The following is a 20,092-nucleotide window of genomic DNA, read 5'->3' on the forward strand; positions in this document are numbered from 1 at the left end:
CAACGTGAACCTCCCCTGGCGCAGCTTGAGGCTCTGCCCTCTTGTCCTGTCAAGATTAAGAGATGTGTTAAGGCCCTATGACAAATACCAGATGAACATCAAAAAGAGATTTCAGATCTGACCTGTGAAACGTTTACTGTGGGTCTAAACAATCCAGAGTGCCTTATTCCTCAGCCTTAACAGGACTATGCAAAATCAGCATCATGGCATCTCTAATTAAAATGTTTGTGAAGAATTAACAGAATAAGAAATTCACTTCTGTGATGACATTCTAAATTATTAGAAAGTGAAGGGATTTTTTAATTTTAAAAAATGCTAATTGTAAAATAGGACAGATGGGTTTTAAAACTGCATAACCTTAAGGTTATATTTGGTAATTAAAGGAAAAGTCAGTTGCATTTCTTTCAAAGGTCAGAATACTCTTGTACTATCGAAAGAGGGAAATTGCTTTTCTCTTTGGTACTACTACCAACATGATATTTAATTATTGCCTGTAGATTTGCCATTTTCTGTGATAAAAAGAAAAGGCTTTGCTTTTCTTAAAGGCATTTCTTCTAGCCACACCTTAGGTTTTTTTAGCAATTAACTTCTCCCTTCCCAGCCTTATTAAAAACCCACCCAGCCTTTAGTGCCTTCTCTTTGTATCTGCATCCAGTTTGATTCTTCTGTACAAGTTATTTGTTAGTCAAGTTTTTTCTTTTTCAAAGCTGAACAAATAACTACTGGTGTTTGACAGGCATAGCACAATTTAGGGAGGCATTTACTATAGAACTGTCTTCCTCTCTTAAAATGAGGGAGTGTATGAGTACGTGGGTGTGTATTCATTTATGTTTTCATCATTGCCTTTTTGCATATGTTGGCCTTTTTTTTGTTTGGGCTTCAAAATCTGTGCATTGGAGTTGGGTTTTTCTGACTGTACAGGTATGTTGTGAAGATAAATTCCTTCTCCTTATGGCTTTTGTGATGTGAGAGGAGGAGAAAAAAATTCATGCTCAGTGTAGCAATAGGTTCAGGAGCCACTAAGGATTCACGCTGATTAAAAAGAAATATTAGAGTTCTTGCTCTTCTGCTGGGCAAAACAGATGAGGAGACCAGCATGTGGTCATGTAATTAAAATCTACCATAATGCACACCCACCAGGTCACCAAGCAACATTAATTCTGGTAGGGCTTGAATTGGGAGCTTCCAAGTGAAAGCTTTGGGTTGTGCTGGCTGGGAGAAGGGGTGCTTTTGGTTCCTGTACCCAAAGCTAGTGGCTGTTTAAAAGGAGATGTTGGATCTCCCATTTCTGACAATGTTAAGAAGTGGGCTTTATGAGAAGAAAGTCACAGTAGCCCTGGTTTTCAGGAAATGCTGTAAAATCAAGTGTTCTCTTTGTTGGTGCGCTCTGACTGGCAAAGGGCTCGAGTTAGCTCAGAGATCTCCATTTTGTTGAAATCCTTGCAGTAGATATAAAGCATATGAAGACAAGTTAGAGGTCACAAATGGGGCAGTAAAAGGAGCTTTGAATGGAAAGGAGGCATTAAATAGCATTAATACTGAGCGGGATCAAATTCTGCACACAACTGCGAGTGCCAGGCTCGTATCCTGCAGCCATTCCGGTGTGTGAGGCCCTTGGGAAGAGGGGGGCAAGGCACATGCATGAGATTTGAGGGATTAGTAGCAAACTTCAGACTTTCACTTTGAACTTCATGGTGGTTTGCTTAACCTTCTAGCTATACTTGATCAAATTCAACTTATTTATTTGTTCCCAGTGGGGAAAAAGAAAACATTCAACCCATCCCTGTCTGTCTTTTAAGTTCTGTGTTGGATGTTAATTGTTACAGGCAAATAAGGTCTTGACCTGGCAAATGTGCACATGCTTTGCTGTTTTTGCATGATTAACTCTTTTGAAGTGAAGCAGATTGAGCCTTTGATATTGTGACTTGACAGAGCTCCTTGAAATGTGTGCACTCAGGCTGACTTACAGGTGGTGGGGTTTAGCTCCACAGAGTTCAGTCAGAGGCATGGAGGGGGAGAGGATAACTGCAGGATCAAGACCTGGAGGAATTACAGGCAGCAGAAGAAAAATACTTGAGTATTAATCAAATCAAACTTTGTTTACTTAATAGGATTGATAAAATGGGGTGTTTAGAGCGGTGCTTATTTTCTATCCTGACATTTTGGGCCATATGATCCATCGAGGATTTTCAAAACACTGTAAGTAATAACCAGGAACGGCAAGATTTAATTTTGTTACATGCTGATACACCTTTCTCCTGGAAGATTAACAGAAGATGTCAAATTGAAAGAGTCCAGAATGTTGCAGCAGAGCAGTCCTTGCTGACTAGAAAGGTGTGAGAATGCTCTGCATCATGTCTGGGATTTGCATGAAAAAATACACTGTGGAACCTGTCTGGCACTTGTGTAAGGCCTCTGTGCTGCTGCATCCAGCTCTGGGGTCCCAAGTACAGGAAAGACATGGACCTGTTGGAGCAGATCCAGAGGAAGGGTACAAAAGTGGTCATAAAGCTGGGACAGCTCTCCTGTGAGGACGCTGGGAGAGCCTGTTCAGCCTGAAGAAGGCTCCAGGGTGACGCTAGACCCCTTCCAGTACCTGCAGGGGCTGTGAGAAAGCAAGAGAGGGACTGATTACAAGGGCCTGGAATTGACAAGGAGGGATGGTCTTAAGCTGAAGAAGGGAAGGTTTAGATTAAATGTAAGGGGAAATTCTTGACTGTGAGGGTGCTGAGCCACTGGCATAGGTTGCCCAAAGAAGCCGTGGCTGCCCCATCCCTGGAACTGTTCAAGGCCAGGTTGGATGGGGCTCTGAGCAGCCTGGTCCAGGGCAAGGTGTCCCCCCCATGTTGAACAGGATGATCTCTAGGGTCCCTTCTAACCCAAACTGTTTGGTGGTTCTCAGCGCACCAGTCTGGGGCTGCTGGGCTCAGCCAGCCTTACCACTGCATTTCCAGCACCAAACCCCAGGTAAGCTTGGCAGCAGAGCTGAGCGAGGGCATCGAGGAGCCCATGGCTGCCAGGGCTTGAGGCGCAGGGACAGTGGGTGAGGAGCCCGGCTGGCAGGGGCCAGCACTGGGCTTGGGTAAGCAGGGAATGGTTTTGGCTGGAGGGCTGACACCTCGAGGGCTGACACTCGCTGTACAGCAGGGTATTCTGCAGGGCTGACACTCTCTGGTACAGCAGGGTGTTCCAGCAGAGGGCTGACACCTGGCTGGTACAGCAGCAGGGTGTTCTGCAGGGCTGACACCTCACTGGTACAGCAGGGTGTTCCAGCAGAGGGCTGACACCCACTGTACAGCAGCAGGGTGTTCTGCAGGGCTGACACTTGCTGGTACGGCAGCAGGGTGTTCTGCAGGGCTGACACTTCTCTGGTACAGCAGGGTGTTCCAGCAGAGGGCTGACACCTCTGGTACAGCAGCAGGGTGTTCTGCAGGGCTGACACCTTGCTGGTAGAGCATAGTGTTCCAGCAGAGGGCTGACACCTCGCTGTACAGCAGCAGGGTGTTCTGCAGGGCTGACACTCGCTGTACAGCAGGGTGTTCTGCAGGGCTGACATCTCACTGGTACAGCAGGGTGTTCTGCAGGGCTGACACTCTCTGTACAGCACAGGGTGTTCTGCAGGGCTGACACTCACTGTACAGCAGGGTGTTCTGCAGGGCTGACACTCTCTGGTACAGCACAGGGTGTTCTGCAGGGCTGACACTCGCTGTACAGCAGGGTGTTCTGCAGGGCTGACATCTCCCTGGTACAGCAGGGTGTTTTTCAGGGCTGACACTCGCTGTACAGCAGGGTGTTTTTCAGGGCTGACACTCGCTGTACAGCAGGGTGTTTTTCAGGGCTGACACTCGCTGTGCAGCAGGGTGTTCCAGCAGAGGGCATCCCGGCACTGCAGGATATCAGCCTGCGCGCTGTGCTGCGGGCTCTGGGAAGCACATTAGTATGCTTTGGGGACAGTGCTGTCACACTTGGTATTCCGTGTCGCCTGTGCGTTCCCGGCGTTGTTGTTCAAAGCCCACGCAGATCCACAAAGGCGCAATTAGTGATGGGATGCGAGGGTGTGCGTTTGCTTTAGGTTCAGTGGTGTAATTAGACGTAAATTGAGATTTATGAATAATTTACAGACTTTGATAGAGGAGGAATGAAAATTAAGTGGGGAAAGAAATAAGTTTGTGTATCTCGGTTCAGTGTTAGAGTATTTTTTAAAAACTATTTTGGCATAATCTTGATTGGCTGCTGTCTTGTAATGCTTTCAGAAGTTAATTTGGTAGTTATTATTGAAATTAATTAAATGTTAAATGTTTTTCGCAACTCAGATTTAATTTTATTTTCCTGGGTGGAGGGTAATGATGTTTACTCTTTTGAAAGAGCACTAGTGAATTCCTTACTGCCCTTACATTTGTGCTTACATAGTATTTTTGGGAGGGGCTCAGGCATCCTATCCTGCTCAGAGTGCTACTTGGAGCTAGCAAACTAAAAATGTATAGCAGTTCAGAAGCTCTGGAATTGCTTTCCCCTCTCTTTTTGGGGGGGTCTTTCAGAGGGAAGATTGTGATGTTCTGGAACATCTCTATTGCCCTCACTTTAGTGCCTGGTTGCTGAATGGCATTTCAGATCTGCCATGTGGAGCACAGTGTTACTCACACTTTACCTTTGTTGCTTTTACAAGACAAGTCTAAAATTCTTGGTTTTGATTCCCCTGTCGACTCAGGTTGGGTGTTGTGTTTCAGATCTTTGTTACAAAGCTGCTTGCCTTTTGTGCCTGGGCAATGAACCCACAGTGAACATTGTACAGCTGAAATGCAAATGCTTTTTCAAATCATCTGGCTTGGTTGATAATTACTGCAAAAGGCAGGGAAGCGTGAAGCTGAGGTGGTTACTGCTCTTTGTGCCCACATCTGAATCAGTGAACTGGCTGAGGTGTGCCTTTACTGCCAGGGCCTGTTCCCTGGCCTGGAGGGCAGCTCGCACAGTCTGGCTGCATGCACAGCATTAAACTTCCTTACCATCTGCAGTGGGCATCGGTGCCCCAAACTGGCTGCTCTGGGGTAGTTCCATTGGGCCAAATCTTGGACTGAAGAGTTATTTGGGGACATGATAGCTGCCCAGAGTGTAGGAACTGTGCCAGACATTGTCAGGTTCCAGTAGACATTGTAAAAGAGGTTTCTAGTAGGTGCTCTCAGGTTCCAGTAGCTGGGTATATAACAGCCTGATGCTGTTTAGTTTGCTTGTATGGATTCAGTGTAGGGATTCTGCATTGATCTATAACTAATTTCCCTCCTGTGCTTTTTGTTAGGTTGACTTTCTTTATCACTGTGTTGGTGGGAGAACTCTGCATTACTCCATTTCAAGATGTGGTGCTTGAGTCTCTCTATCTTCTATATCCATCTCAGTATGTGCAATACTGCACATATTGCAGTGCTAATTAGGATTCACTCCTCTAGAGTTCAGCAAAACATGTTTACAGGAGGATGAGAGCTGGACCCCCAAAGAGTATCTGTGCCCTATGCACTCCACTAGCACTGTTTTTGGGGCAGTTTTTTATTCTCTGTATTAATTAAAACAGTTTGGTAGATTATGGATCCATGGAGGGCCTTGACAAATATATTATCTGTATAATACCACAGAGCAGGGAAGTCACCCTCATTGCATCTATAATGTCACTTAGAGATAGTGTTTTGTTTGTGTGTGGGTTTTGTGTATTGGTTTAAGGTACTGAATTCAATACTTAATGTGGCATAAAACCCACACCAACATTCCCATAGCTATTGCTTTCCTTGTAATATCTTGAGCCTTATTTCTCCTCGGGCTTCCTGTCTTTGTCCACAGAAGGAAGGACTCCATTCACTGTTGGCATCTTCTCCCTGTGTGAGAACCTTTTAGGGCACGGCCAAGTTGTTGATTTTTATTTTCTCATGGATGAACTAAGGTCAGCTGAGGTCTTTGCCCTTAGGTTTTTTTGTCATGTGCTGTTCTGGGCAGAAAATGTTACAATTTTTAGGCCTAAGCAGCGAAAGGGCACTGAAGCCACCAGGAGTGAGGAGTGGGACAGTGGTGCAAAGACACAGGCAGCTTTCTCCACCATGCACCTACCAGGCAGGGCTTTTCTTCCCTCCTGTCTTTCAGGACTGGGCATCACTTTTGGTGGACAAGGATTCCTGCTGTCAGAACAGTATCTGCAGCAGTGACCTTCCCAGTATTTCATTAGCTGATGAGTCAGACAAATGGATTCTGGCAATGAACTTTAATTCCATTAAGCAGGGGATTTTTAATAACAAAATTAGAAGACTAGCAACAATACTTAAGGATTCACTGGGTACATAACAGGGTTTTGCTAGGTCATATGTAAAGCTCCTTGCTAATACATAGTTTTCCACTACCACAGTTAATGTTTCACAGCACTTTACTGCTGCTTTGCTGCTCCTGTCTTACCTGTAAAGAAATGAACCCAGGCAACACATTTTCCTTGCAGGTTTCCAAGAAGTACAGCGAGATCGAGGAGCTCTACCAGAAACTGACAGCACGGTATCCCCAGGTCTCTCTGCCACTCCTGCCTAGAAAAGTTCTCTTTGTGGGGGAATCTGACATCTCTGAACGAAGAGCTATGTTCAATGACATCATGAAATTCATCTCCAAAGATGAGGATCTAGCAACGAGCCCTGAGTTACTGGAATTTTTAGGTAACTAAAAGATGTGAGTGTCCCCTCTCCCAGGAATGTGCTTGATGGAAATGTTAAGTTCTTGACTTGGGCAGCCAAAAACTAGAGAGTGCCAGAATAAAGGCTGTCACTGAAAATATCCTCATGTGCATTTACAGTGCTGCACAGTCATGTTTCTGTTTCTCCCTCCTCTCAGTGGACACCTACCTCATTCAGAGATGTTGATAGGTACCTTCAAAGCAAGCATTGTGCTAGCCTGTCCCTGATTTCCTGCTGTACTTCAGAACATGTAAGTTTAGAAGGCTAAATATTCATATGTTGTCAGTGAGGAGGTGGACCCTAAAGGGAAGTGCAGGGTCTCCCTTAGTGAGCAACTCTTCCACGTTTTGTCTGGTTTTCCTGCAAATTATTGACTCTCAGAAAGATTTAAATGGAAGACAGATTCGTTATTAGTTAAACACATTCTCTGGCTAGCTTTTTTTTCTTTTTAGTTTATTTTAATTTTTATTCTTAGCTTTCCTTAGCCTTATGTCCAGCTGTTGTTGTCTTGTCTAGTAATTCATATAGTTCTTTTCTTATGTCCCTTGGGCATAGCAGGGAGTTACTGAATGAGTGGAACATATGAGTTCTCTGCTTTTAATTCAGCTGAGGGCTGCTGAGCAGGGAGTACTCCAGCCTGGTGCTGTGCAGGATTCTTAGTGGAGGGTTACTTTTATGTAAGTGAAGTTGTGCGAAGCTAACAAGTGTAGACAGCCCATTTTGCAGAAGTGTCAGGTGTGGCCAGAAAAGTTCTGTGAAATTGGGAGCTTCCTAAAGTCAAAGGGGACAAAGCTGATTAATGCATGGCAAAATCCAGGCAGTAAGGTTTTGTTTGGGCTTTGGTTTTGTTTGGGCTTTTTTTTCCCTAGGCAGTATTCTCTTGAAAGCAGATCCCTTGCACAGAGAATTCAGAATTCGTGTTGATTGATCTTTGCATGCTGGTTAACATCATGTACACCATGGTGCACATGTGCAGGTAAACTAGGTTGGACTGCATTCTGTGGGCAGATTGGGTGCAAGTAATGTGAAATCAGAATTTGCCTTAGAATAATGTCTTACCCTGATTTGGCAGATGCAGACATGAAAAGCTGGGTGAGAGAAGTCTCCCATGCCATGTTACTTCAGTAGTCAAAATGGTGTAACCATGAATTTTATTAATCAAAGTTTTCAGTAGCCTTTTTTTTTAACTGGTCTTATTATTTAAAATTGCTTCCCTGGACATCCAGAAACTCACCATCAAGGAACCATTTTCTCCTCATTCTGCTGGCCTTTGCATGAACAAGTGTGGTGAGAAGACTTAGTTTTATTTTTCAGTTGGCTGAACTTGCTGAGCTGGATGCATCTTGCATACTGAGGGGTGTTAGAACTTCAGGCTTCATTTTTCAGTGTAAACTGAAGAGCTGCTGTAGAAACATGCTGTCCAATGCTCTAATTTTAACCCAAGTTAATTAAATTGTATCAAAAAGATGATTTTATCTCTACTAGCTATGTGAAAGTTTGCTACCTACATCTAAGCAGAGTATTTACAGTGTCTCTGTAGCCAGTAGAATAGAAATGTGCACTTCAAAGAGAAACTCACATGACTTCATTTGGATGGGATGAATCACCACGTGGAAATTCTATTGTTTCTGTTGACTGTAAATAAGCAGATTTGACATGTGCTGCTGTGTCTCAGATGAAGTTCATTTCCTCTATCTTTCTCTACTTAACTACTTTGAATCAGTAAACAGATCAGACACATCATGACACATAGTGAATAAAGGGAACAGTGGGAGTGTTTTGAAAGAGGTTCACAAAAGCTGATCGTGTCCTTCATTCCTTAAACAAAACTCTCAGGAACGAGTGCAAGGTATAAAAAACCTGTAGCTTTTATCCTGTATACTCAGTTTTGCCTCCATTATTGTGTTTTGCAGGAACAAAATCTTCCAGTGCTGTTGACTTCAAGGGTAGAAATGTGCCTGATGACAGGGAGGAAGAATATGAAGAAAATGAGGCGTTGGATTTTTTCAAAGAGGAGAAGACACCTGACTTAATCTCACAGCTTTTATCAGTGGAAGATGTCAAAAAAAGGGAGGAAAAAGAAGGGGGAGATGAGGAAGAAGAGGAAATTTTAGACCCTCTTGGTATAATCAGGTATGGCTAAAATCCTGTAAATTAGGTATTTAGACTTCAGCCTTTCTGAATAAGGCTGTTGTATGTCACTGTCCCCACATTGCTAAATTTCACAGAGGAGGAGGGGCCTCTGCAGTTGATGAATGAGGTGCTTTGATAGAGGGAAGAGACTGGGTAGTACCTTGTTACTGCATTCCTCAGGACATTGAAGTTACAGGGACATCATGAGTGCCTTGGTAACAGTCCCAGCTGCAGAAGGTACTTTGCTGGGCACTGCAGGGTTCCACCACAAAGCATCAGCCCTCCAGCATCCAGTGGATGTGCCTTCTGGAGTACACAGGACACCGTGATTACAGTGTCTGGAACTGCTTTGGAGCTCACTGTGGCTTTTCTTTCCTTTTCCCTTTGTCTGAAGGTGTCACATGCTAAGTGCCACTAAGGCATATGCAGTAACAGCTTGAGAAACAATAACTGGGTCAAAGCTTCCTAATATTGGTATCTGGTTGTGTTTACCTGTCAAATAATTTTCACTCAGTAACTTTCTTCACTTCAAGATGGAATTTCTCACTGAATTTCAAACTGATTTCTAACTACTAAAAAGTCTGGAAGCAAATTAAGTTTTTCTGTGCTGGGGTCATGAGTATCAACTGCTCTTTAGGGTGTTTCAGGCTTTAGATGTCCAAGTGAAGAAGGTGTAGCTGTTCTTCATCTTCAGTAAGCACTGACTGACCCAAGTGGATGGTTCCAGCCAGCCAGAGTCAGCAGCCACCACTGAGCACTGTCTTGGATCTAGACTCTGCTTTCAAAATGCTTCTGCATAGCAATAGGCAGTAACTGAGAGTAACAAGCCAGACCCCTCTCTTGGTGCTTCCCAGGGGCATTAAATCATTGCTGGGGGATCATTCACTCTAGGTCTAAGCTGGAGTCTCCTACACTAAGTTTGGTCAAATAACATGCATAATACTGGAAGCTCTCTTTGGACTTTCCTCCTGCTATTATAATCATGTAATTGTGGATGCCCAGATATTGTCCTTTTTACTTGAAGTATTTAACCCTTTAAATCAGAAAAGATTCACATAAAAAGATCACCAGAAAACATTAACTATTACTCTTTTGACAAAATGTGCTGAATTACTCGGCATCAATATTATTCTTTTGTTTTAGGAGAGTTTAAAAATTTAAATAACTACAGTGAGAAGTTAGATAAAGCAATACGTCCCACAAAATTGTCCTTAGTTTGTATTTTTAAAAAAGCTACTGTCCTTTTTTGAATAGGAAAATGATCTATTGGGTTAGCAAATGCAATGTTATATTTTCCAACTTACAACAAATAGAAGCTGTAAAAAGCTTGCTATGCCAAAACAAGCAAGAAGTTTGCTTTTCTCCTCTGCAAAGCTTGATATTGCATTTGAAAATCTTGAATATTTTGATCTTCTAATGCACTGAAGGATGACAAGATCTGGTATTTAATCCTCATTTAGTTTATTGCTTCAATTCCTTCCAAGTACAGAATTCTTACTGACTCAAAATAACTTCATTTATATATGGTCTTCAGTGGGACAGAGCTGCAGCTCTGCAGCAGCAGTTGTGCAGTCAGATGTTTTTCACTCTAAAGCAGTGGCTGGCTGTCTATGAAGGACATCTCCATGTCTATTTATTATTGGTTTTGTAACTCCCACATGTACAGTGTTGGGGCAGAAACATGAAAGTGGAAGCAAGAATTCTGAGGTGGATTTTTCATTTTCTGTGTTCTCCTGTAACTCATCCTGCTTCTATGGAATTTATTTTCAGCTCACATCAATGGAGATCAGATTGTACATCAGCACTGTATCCCAGCTCTGTGCCATCTAGTAGGAAGTGTCTAGGTGAGAGACCAAAGGCAGGAGCTTTGTGGTCTGTGGATAGGCAGTTCTTAGGGAACATTTCAGGTTGTGTTCTATGTCTGTTCAAGTGTTTGATGCTTGCATGCTTTGAAGAGGGAGCTGAAGCCCCACAGCTTTAGTGCTTCATGTGTGCTTGAAGTTACTTTGGCATGGGAATGAATAAACAGGAGGTGAAGCAGATAGATAAATGTGTTTAGTAGTAAATTGTCCCCTAGTGCCTAGTAAATTCAGCTTTAAAAGGGAAAAAAAAAAATCCATGCTCCTTTCCTCTCTGAAAAACCTTTGGAAAGCTGTAGAGTCAGCACTGAAACAAGCCAGTCCATTTTGTGAAGCAGTGGTGTCCAGAGTGCTTTGAGCAGCAGAGCTCCAACCTAAATTGAATCATGTGTTTGGCATAATCTTACAGGTTTTTTGCTTTCTGGATGAGGATGAAACCGCTCCAGTAGCACAGGCCTCCATATGCTGTCAGCATGCTTCATTTGGTAACAACTTCTCCTCCTGGGCCAGAAGGCTGTGAGTTGGATTTGGCCCAGCACTGCTGCTGTGCTGCTGAACCACCCAATATCCAGTTAAATATCAGGCCTTAGGGGTAAAATGCTAAGCTAGGGGCCTTTCTCTTCTGGTTTTGTATTGCTGGTGTTCACGCAGGTGGAAGCTCATAGAGGGCTGGTTCCTTTTGCCTGGAAGAGATTGTTGTACACCCAGTGGTGCTGATTGTCTGCCTTGCTCTCAGGGCTGTGTCTCAGTTGCTCTTTGATGCCAGGTGGGCAAATTCACTTGCCAGTTCACCTCCTCATCTTTTGTGGGCATTAATGATGATCTACAAACTTTGTGTTTCTCTGTTGTATGGCTCTTATGCCTCAAAGCTTTCTCTCTGTGTTAGCAGGGTGATTCTGGGATTCTTAATAACAGAAAGATTTGGGGTTTTGCTGACCAAACCAGGAACGTGTCAAAAAAAAAAAACAAAAACATATTTCTGATTAATTTTTCATCTTTTAACATTCCTCCTCCTTTATATTTTTTTGCTCTAGAAGCCTGGTTCTTCCTAGAATAAGAGGTGCTCAGTATTAACTGATATTTGTGGGATACAGTGTTGAAATTCATTGAAATATGTCCCCTTCTCTTCACCCTCTGCCTTTCTTGATAGTTTGGAGTATTGGTACTTCAGTGTATTGTCACCAATTACTCTGCGACTTTTCCTGGACATTTGTAGAAATCTTTTCAGCTTTGGACAGAATATATAGGTCCTGTAAGAAAAATCACTCCTAATACAGAGTAAGACAATCCTTTGATATCAGCTGTGCATAAGGGAATGAATTATAGTATACTCACTTCAGTAGCAGTGGCACACTTTCAGCTGTTTCACTTTTCTAAGCACTTAAGTGTACAGTGACTTGTAAATCACTGTAAGGCTCTCTCAGCATTTTTTAAAAAGGTGCATCTCTTGGGTTTGGGGGTTTTTTTTCATTTTTTTTCTCATTAGCCACAATCATTATAATATTCCTTTGTTAAAGTGTTTTAATTCCCTGATTAGATGGAAATCAGATACGTAATTAACTCCCCATTGTAGGGACAATATTAGGTATATTGACTTAGCTTTGTCAGCACTCTTTATCACTCTTCTTTAAATCCATAGAGCTCACTATTTGCAGATACATTTTATTTTAAAATAAATTTTAAATCCTTAGTAGATTTTTAAATCTTAGTAGGCTACCATGGTCTTTGGTACTGGAGTGTTTAAAGGTGAAGTATTTTTTAAGAATGTTTCAAAGGATTTTCCTCATAAATTGCAAAATAGTATCATGTGGCTAGTCCCAGTTGCAGGGAGTTCTCCAGCTGCCTTTAGGAATGAAAGAAACAAGAGCAATGGATCTGAGAGAGGCTAATACCTCTGAAGGACAAGGCCTGGAAGAGAAGCTCAAGTTGGATGAGCTATTCACCTGAACTTGATGGTACTGTAGAAAATTCTGCAATGGAAGAAGGTGTGATTTGCAGTGGTTTGAGGGGAGGCTGGCAGGGAGTGAGGGGAGCTATGTGCAGCAGGGGTCCAGAGCAGCAGCAGGCTGGGCAGCCAGGGCTGACTGGGCAGTGTCTGGCCATGGCTGTACCATGACGTTCTCCTGTCCCATCAGTGAGGTTGGCTGTGTCCAGAATGCTCTTTGCAAGTGCCTGCTGGCCTGGGCTGCCTCCTGGGATGGGACTGGGATGGTTTGGGAGAAGGCAGGTCCCATTGCCAGGGGGGTACCAGGGGCTGTTCTGACAGCTTGAATTGTTGAACTGAGCTCCTGTGCTCAGGCCCAGGCCGTGAAGGAATTACTCAAAAAATCAGTATGGCCCCTGTTCTTCTACCCACAGAGCTTTCTGCCTGCTGCCATCTTTGCTCCACTCTGCCCTCAAGCTACCCTAGGGCTTGGCTTTTTGTAGACAGGTCAGGCATCCAGTTGGATGCTTAATCCAAACAAGATCCAGTTCACATTTCCAGGTATTCTTCTTAAAGCTAGTTAAAACACATCGCAGTAACTGAATTGGGTTTTGTCTTCTTCCTGTGTAGGTGAAATGCAGAGTACTAATGTTTATATTTTGAAGCCAAGAGCTTAAGCATCCCTCTCCTCCCACTTTGTAGTCACAACAACTGAATGCAGTACTTCTATTGAGTTCGTTCCAAAAAACCTCAGAGAGCAGCAGATTAAAATGACTGTGAACCAGCTCCTCTGAACAAAGCAGCAGCAATTCTGCAAAAGGAGTGTGGCTGTCTCGTGGGTTAAAACATGCAGCAGCCCTTTCAGTGCATGCATTTCTTTAGCTGCAACCTTCTGAGGTAATATTTGTTCACCACTTTGGGAGAGCCCACCTTTTCCTGAGCTTTTTTTCCTGTCTTCATCAGTTCTCTGCAGCTCTCATAGGAGCCTCTCCTCCACACAGGGTTCCTCCCTTCCGTCCTTTTTCCTTTGCCTCTCTAAATCTTTCAGTGACAGCATGCATTTCCCCAGGCTTAGATTTTTCCTGGCAAACTGCACAGAGGTGAGTATTCCCTAGGCAGGAGTTCTTCTATCTCATCATGGCTCCTGGAGAGTTGACTCTGTGCCTTTACTATTGTTTCAGAGGATTTCCTTATGACTTCTCATCCAAATGTGTGCCTCTCCTGAGGAATACAGACGCGTGGGTAGGTGGAGGCTTTGCATCTGTTGTGTTTAAACACAGATACAGCTGAGTCCTGGCAGTAGTCAGGAAGGGATGGGGCTGGTGATGGCTGAAGTTTTGGGTGTCTTCTGCCAAGGGTTTTGTGAGTCTTTGTAGCTGGTTGTTGCTGGGGTCAAGCTCAAGCACCTCCAGTGCTAGAGGTTTGCTGTTGCTGGGTTTAGTTGGTAAGGAGATTATTAAAGCATTCAGTGGTTTTCCTGGCTGCAGATGAAGTAGGGGATGGCTTGGAGCAGCAGACTGGCAGGGAATGAGCAGCCAGGAGCCAGCCCTGACCTTGCCAGAGCCTGTAGAGCCAGGCAGGCTGCAGGAGGAGGTAGGTTGGCACACAAGCCAGCAGTTGTTTCTGGGTTGCATTGCACACCTTTATGTTTCCCGGCCCCTTAGTGGCAATCAGGCTAGAGCTTGACTCCTGAGTTGTTGAGCCCAGTGCTCCCTTTCCTTTCCTCTTCCCTGTTGTGGCAGAAGAGCCTAGAACAGCCTCAGCCTTCTGCCTTTGGGGAAGAAATGAGTGGCAACATTGATCTTGCTTCCTCTGCCAGAAGCCTTGGGCAGCTGAGAGTGGCTAATGGAAAAGCAGAAATCAGCTTAAGGGGAATCCTGCATTCAGCATCTTTCCAAGTGGTTTTATTGATGGAGTGCCCAGAGCTGTAATAGGTGAGGGCCGTGTACTTGCTCATGGATTTTCCCCTCCAAGGAAGAAAATTTTTGCAGGCTGGAGTGGTGTTGTAGCACAGCTGCTGTCTGCTGGACAGATGGTCTGGAGCAAACTTGTCAAAATGTGTGTTCAGCTGCTGTGCCTTCTGGTCCTTGGCTGGCAGGGTTGTATTCCTGCCACTCCTCAGGCATCCTGCTCCTCAGCCACTCAGAAATTCACAGCTGCCTTTTGGTACAGCCAGGTACGTGTTTGCTTCCCCTCTGAATCCAGTAGCATTTATACACAGCGTAAAAACAACTTGTCTGTTTGTCCTGGTCAGCTATAAGAGAGTGAAAGTGTCAAAACATCAAAGAAGAGTGAAGATACAGGTTATTTTTTCTTTAACAAAATTCAGATAGTCAAAACAATGAATGGAAAAATAGAGCTTTGTTTTCCAAGCAGTGTGTGTATCTATCCTCACAGCTGTGAGGCCTTCAGAGATTTAAACAGGCAAATCTCTATTTTCTGTCAGTTGTTGAGTCACAAGCTTAGGTTGCAAGGCATGCTTGACCATCACTTTGCCAAGTGACACAAGTATTTGTCACAATTCCCATCCAGCTGCTGTCAGATTGGCAACTCACAACATCCCAGTAAACAGCCCCATTGGTCCTCTACTGACAGATGAATTTTTTGTGAAAACCAAAGATAATAGTCTGGTATAGTGTTCTTCTCCATCAAAGAGAGAAGGAGGAAAGGGAGCAAAAATTCTGTACTACCTACCCAGTTAGAAGATAAGCCTGCCTCACTTTTCATAAATTGTCTGGTCTCAACCTTCTTTAGGGGCAGCCTTGTAGCCTCACCTTGGATTGTTTTAACTGAGTGTCTAGGAAGCAAAGCAGGTTGGCAGGAATGCTCTCCTTGCAGAAATTCCATCCCTTCAGTTTATCTCCTGAATATTTTTGTTGTTATAGGTGCTTTGTGAGTGCACATGCAGAGGACTTCCCTTTCTTTTCTGCCACCAATCTCATCTCCTGAGAGCATCTTCCAGTGTGTTTCCTTACTGAAAACCTTACTGTGTCCCCACAAATGGGAGGTTGAGTGTCATTGAACTAAAACAATGGAAAATGAAACCATGTTTAGCTGCTGGATCTCACAGAATCATTCATATTCATTCTGTTTAAAGTCTTCTGAGTGGCAGAAGCCTGTTCTCTTGAGATAACTCTGCCAAGGCTTGTGTGGCTCCAAGTGGTGGAACTGAGACCTTTTCCTAGCTGTAGTTCCCATCTAGGGAACTCAAGTTGGATGTGTGAAGAACTTGACTCTCTTCTCTCATGGTTTTTCTTTGGGAGGGCAGACTGAATGGAATTATGCTCAGGAGAACTGAGATTTTTGGGTACTCCTGGACTTGTAGTTGACATATATTCTATCCTTCAGGAGAGTGTATTGCACAGGTGGTTGCTGCTCTGTCTGCACCTGGCAATCACCAAGAACTGTACTTTGGGATCAGAGCTAGGGCACTCACACTGTCAGAGAGGTTTGGAGTGGATACACAAGTCACAGCTCTAAAGTTGGCTGCTCTGTGTGTTCTTTTCTTTTGGAAATAGTCATTTCCCTGACCTAAGGAAAACTTGTGTGAGTCCTCCTTGTGCCAGCATTGTCCTTATCTGCATTCATATTTCCCTGTCTAGTGTTGGATTTTTGGTCCCATGAGATTATGCAGTCATTATTTCCCCAGGTTTTTAAGCAATTGCCTGGCTTAAAGTTCAGTGATGAGTTTCTGTCATGACTGGCTTGAATGATTCCAGTACATCCACAGCTGGAACATGAGAATCCTCTGGGAAAGAGTTTAAGTAATTATTTTAATGTGCTTCATTTTCTTTCTGATTAGAACACTGAATATACTTTAATGGGTTTTATAAATAGTTAATTTGTTTTTATGCCATCATCCTAAGCCCAAAGGGCTGAAAATAGCTCTCTAGTCTGTGTAGTGTTACAGCTGTGTACCATCCAGTGGTGCTTCCAAGCACAACACAAATGTAACTTCACCTGGGGTAAAATGCAGTAAGGGCTTAATTGCTTCATGCAACACTGCATTGCAGCACCATAAATGAAGAACACTTAATTCAACTGGAAATGCAGAGAGAACTGCACCCATGTAAATGCAAATACCAGCTTGGAATTTGACCAGATTGCCAAAGTATATTGTCTCCTTTTAAAAAAGATTTCACAGGATTTTTAACAGACCTGGGTCATTGTTTACCATGTACTAAAGGAGTAAAACTTAACATGAACTTTTCTGTATACACAAGAACTGTAGAGCCAAGTAATATCAGGGAACTGGAATGAAATGCCATTGCCACTAACTGGTACCAGCTTTCAAATAATTCCCCCTGAGTGAACTCCTGGCTTTTGGTTTCCCCCTCCTGTTTGGCAGGACGTGCAGGCATTTGTAGCAGAGCTAGGCAGCAGTGAAGGTGTGCAGGAGCTGCTGTGAGCTGCTCTGCAGGCATATCCAGCAAGTCCTTACTTAACTTTACTTAACTGAGAAAGAGAGGAGAGGAGGCAGGAGATCCTTTAGAGAGGCTACAGCATAAATTTATGACTGCACAGAATCAAAAGCGTCTTTTTTTTTTTTTTTTTACTTCTCCTTTGGAAGAGGATTGAATATGATGTAATTGGGCAGATTTAAACATGTTTTGTTTCATGGACTTTACAATAATAGGATGACTCAAGTCCTTAATTAGAATAAAAAAGCATTACCTCATCGATGAGCCTGCTCCTTTCACCAAGGCAGGGGAAATCTTTAATCGGCAGATGCAGGGAACTGCTCCTAGATGAGACAGACTGCTAATGAGGGCTGGATTCAGAGCTGCCCTATTGCTTTACTGAGCACTGAAGAAGCTGGCTGTGGGGTGAATGTGGGCTCAGTTTAAGTCGAGATGGGGGACTTGTTTTTCCTTTCATCTGATGCTGTCAGGTTCCTAATTCAGCAGACTTAATAAAACCATTGTTCATTTTCCCCATGGACCTGCTGCAGACATTTCTGTCTTCTTTTCAAAGGATCAAAGAATCAGCTTTTGGAAAATGATTTTTTAAAGCAATCTGTAAAACTGCCAAAAATGCATGATTTAACTATATAACTATAGGTTGGTACTAATTAACACACCTGGGGATCACATCTTTTACTGCTGCCCCTTGCAGCATTTGGCCAGGTCTGGAATCATCTGAAGTGTCAATTAAAAAGGAATGGCCCTAAGGACAGATGCATCTGGGACACAGCAGCTCTTCATTCTTCACTTGAATTTCTTGGGTCATATCCCAGTACTTAAAAGTTAGATTTCTCCATTATCCCTTTAGTAAAAGGAATAAAACTGATTTTATAGATCTGCCTGGGGAAAAGTTTCCCTTTGCACAGAAATATGGCATTCAGATAGATAGTTGTTAATGACATTGTCATTGAAGCAAAAGAAATGTTTTTCATTACCTTCTGTACATTTTGGTTGAGTCAAACCCTTTTTTTCCATATTGCCTGATATGCTTAGTCATGTCCAAATCATAGAGGGAGTAAGATTCATTATGAAAGTGAAATACGCAGCTGTGGTAGGTGGTTTGACTGTAGCTAAACTAGTAAATAGAAGCAGACAGGAACTGTAGTGTTGCTTTTGCCAACTAGAATAAAGTAGCTTCTGTCCAACAGTTGAATCCTTCCACTTCCGAGAGCAAACTGGCCATGTCCAAAACAAGAAGGGCCCTAAGCTTGTACTGATTCCTAAACTTTGTCCAGGCATTGTTTGGGAAAGCAATAATTGGCCTGGGCCAAATTCATGCTGGGGAGCGTGCTAAAAACTCACAAGGCAGTTACTGTGCACCATTATCCCAGCCCATGCACTCACCACTGTTTATTTGCTGTTGTTGGCCTTTTGTTGCCCTCAGGGCAGCCTGAGGAATGTGCATTTTTAGGAGTGAGGATTGGAACTGTTGGGGCCCTCTAAGGAGGTATAGGCAGTACTGAGTGTATGTCTGGCCCCTGAGGATGCTCCCTGCCATAAACCCCCAGCAAGGATGGGTCTGGCTGCTGGCTCCTCTCAGCTGGCACTTTGTCGGGTGGTGGCACAGCTCAGGAACTAGCCTGGAGCTGGATAGGTGCAGCCTGCCTCTTTTAGGCTGTAACAGAGTTCAGCCCTGTGGGTATGAGCTCTGGTGTATCCCATGGCTTGGAAAAGGTCTTGATTTTGATTTTCACTAGTATAGGTAATTTTCTGAGTTCTGCTCTCTGAACCACAATTTTCTGTAGTAACTGCTCTTTATTTGTCACAATACACAAATGGATTGGAGTGGCTTGAATGGAAGACTTCTAAGCTTCTTTCTTCCTTGCTTTATTGCTTTTTGTCTGTAATAGCATCTGAGGCATACTTGATGGCATCATTAAACACAAAACACAGTGTCATGCCCTCAAAACCATCTTATAGAATCACTGGGTTGGAAGAGACCTTCAAGATCATCGGGTCCAACCCATGCCCTAACACCTCAACTAAACCCTGGCACCGAGTGCCACATTCAGTCTTTTAAACACACCCAGGGATGGTGATTGTACCACCTCCCTGGGAAGACCATTCCAGAACTTTATCTCTCTTTCAGTAAAAAACTTTTTCCTAACATCCAGCCTGTATTTCCCTTGATGCAGTTTAAAACTGCGTTCTCTGGTTCTGTCAGCTGCTGCCTGGAGAAAGAGACCAACCCACATCAGACTACAGCCACCTTTCAGGCAGTTGTAGAGAGTGATAAGGTCACCCCTGAGTCTCCTTTTCTCCAGGCTGAGCACCCCCAGCTCCCTCAGTCATTCCAGGGTTTGTGTTCCCAGCCCCTCTCCAGCCTCGCTGCCTCCTCTGGACACACTCCAGCATCTCAAGGTCCTTCCCAAACTGAGGGGCCAGAGCTGGACACAGCACTCAGGGCGTGGCCTCACCAGTGACAGTGCAGGGGGAGGATGACCTCCCTGCTCCTGCTGGCCACACCATTCCTGATCCAGGCCTGGATGTCCTTGGTCCTCTTGGCCACCAGGGCACTCTGCTGGCTCATGTTCGGCTGGCTGTCGACCAGCACCCCCAGGTCCCTTTCTGCCTGGGCACTGTCCAGCCACACCACTCCCAGCCTATAACATTGCAGGGGGTTTTGTGGCCAAAATGCAGGACTGGGCACTTGGATTTATGAAACTTCATCTTATTGGACTCTGCCCATCCATCCAACCACTCCAGGTCTCTCTTCAGAGCCCTCCTACCCTCCAACAGATGGACACATGATCCCAGCTTAGTGTCTTCTGCAAATTTACTAATGAAAGACTCAATCTCCTCATCCATTATCTGTTGTCAATACAGACATTGAACAGAGCTGGCCCCAGCACAGACCCCTGAGGGACTCCACTGGTGACTGGCCCCAGCTGGATGCAGCCCTGCTCACCAGCACCTCTGGGCCCGGCCATCCAGCCAGTTCCTAACCCAGCACAGAGTGCTCCTGTCCACGCCATGGGCTGCAGCTTTTCCAGGAGTGTGCTGTGGGAGACAGTGTCA

General features: G+C 44.1%; 1 protein-coding gene across 2 annotated transcripts in view; it reads left to right on the forward strand.

The window, feature by feature from the left end:
- The window catches only part of HS1BP3 (HCLS1 binding protein 3), a 56,255-nt gene that overhangs the window by 9,547 nt on the left and 26,616 nt on the right, over positions 1 to 20,092 (forward strand). For both annotated transcript variants that reach the window (XM_084201723.1, XM_084201724.1), the window contains 2 exons: positions 6,470 to 6,677; positions 8,609 to 8,828. In XM_084201723.1, coding sequence (XP_084057849.1) covers positions 6,470 to 6,677; positions 8,609 to 8,828 — 428 coding nt within the window. The remainder of the gene's footprint in view (positions 1 to 6,469; positions 6,678 to 8,608; positions 8,829 to 20,092) is intronic.

Source organism: Fringilla coelebs, assembly GCF_963513975.1.
Source record: "Fringilla coelebs genome assembly, chromosome: 3".
NCBI classification, from domain to species: domain Eukaryota; kingdom Metazoa; phylum Chordata; class Aves; order Passeriformes; family Fringillidae; genus Fringilla; species Fringilla coelebs.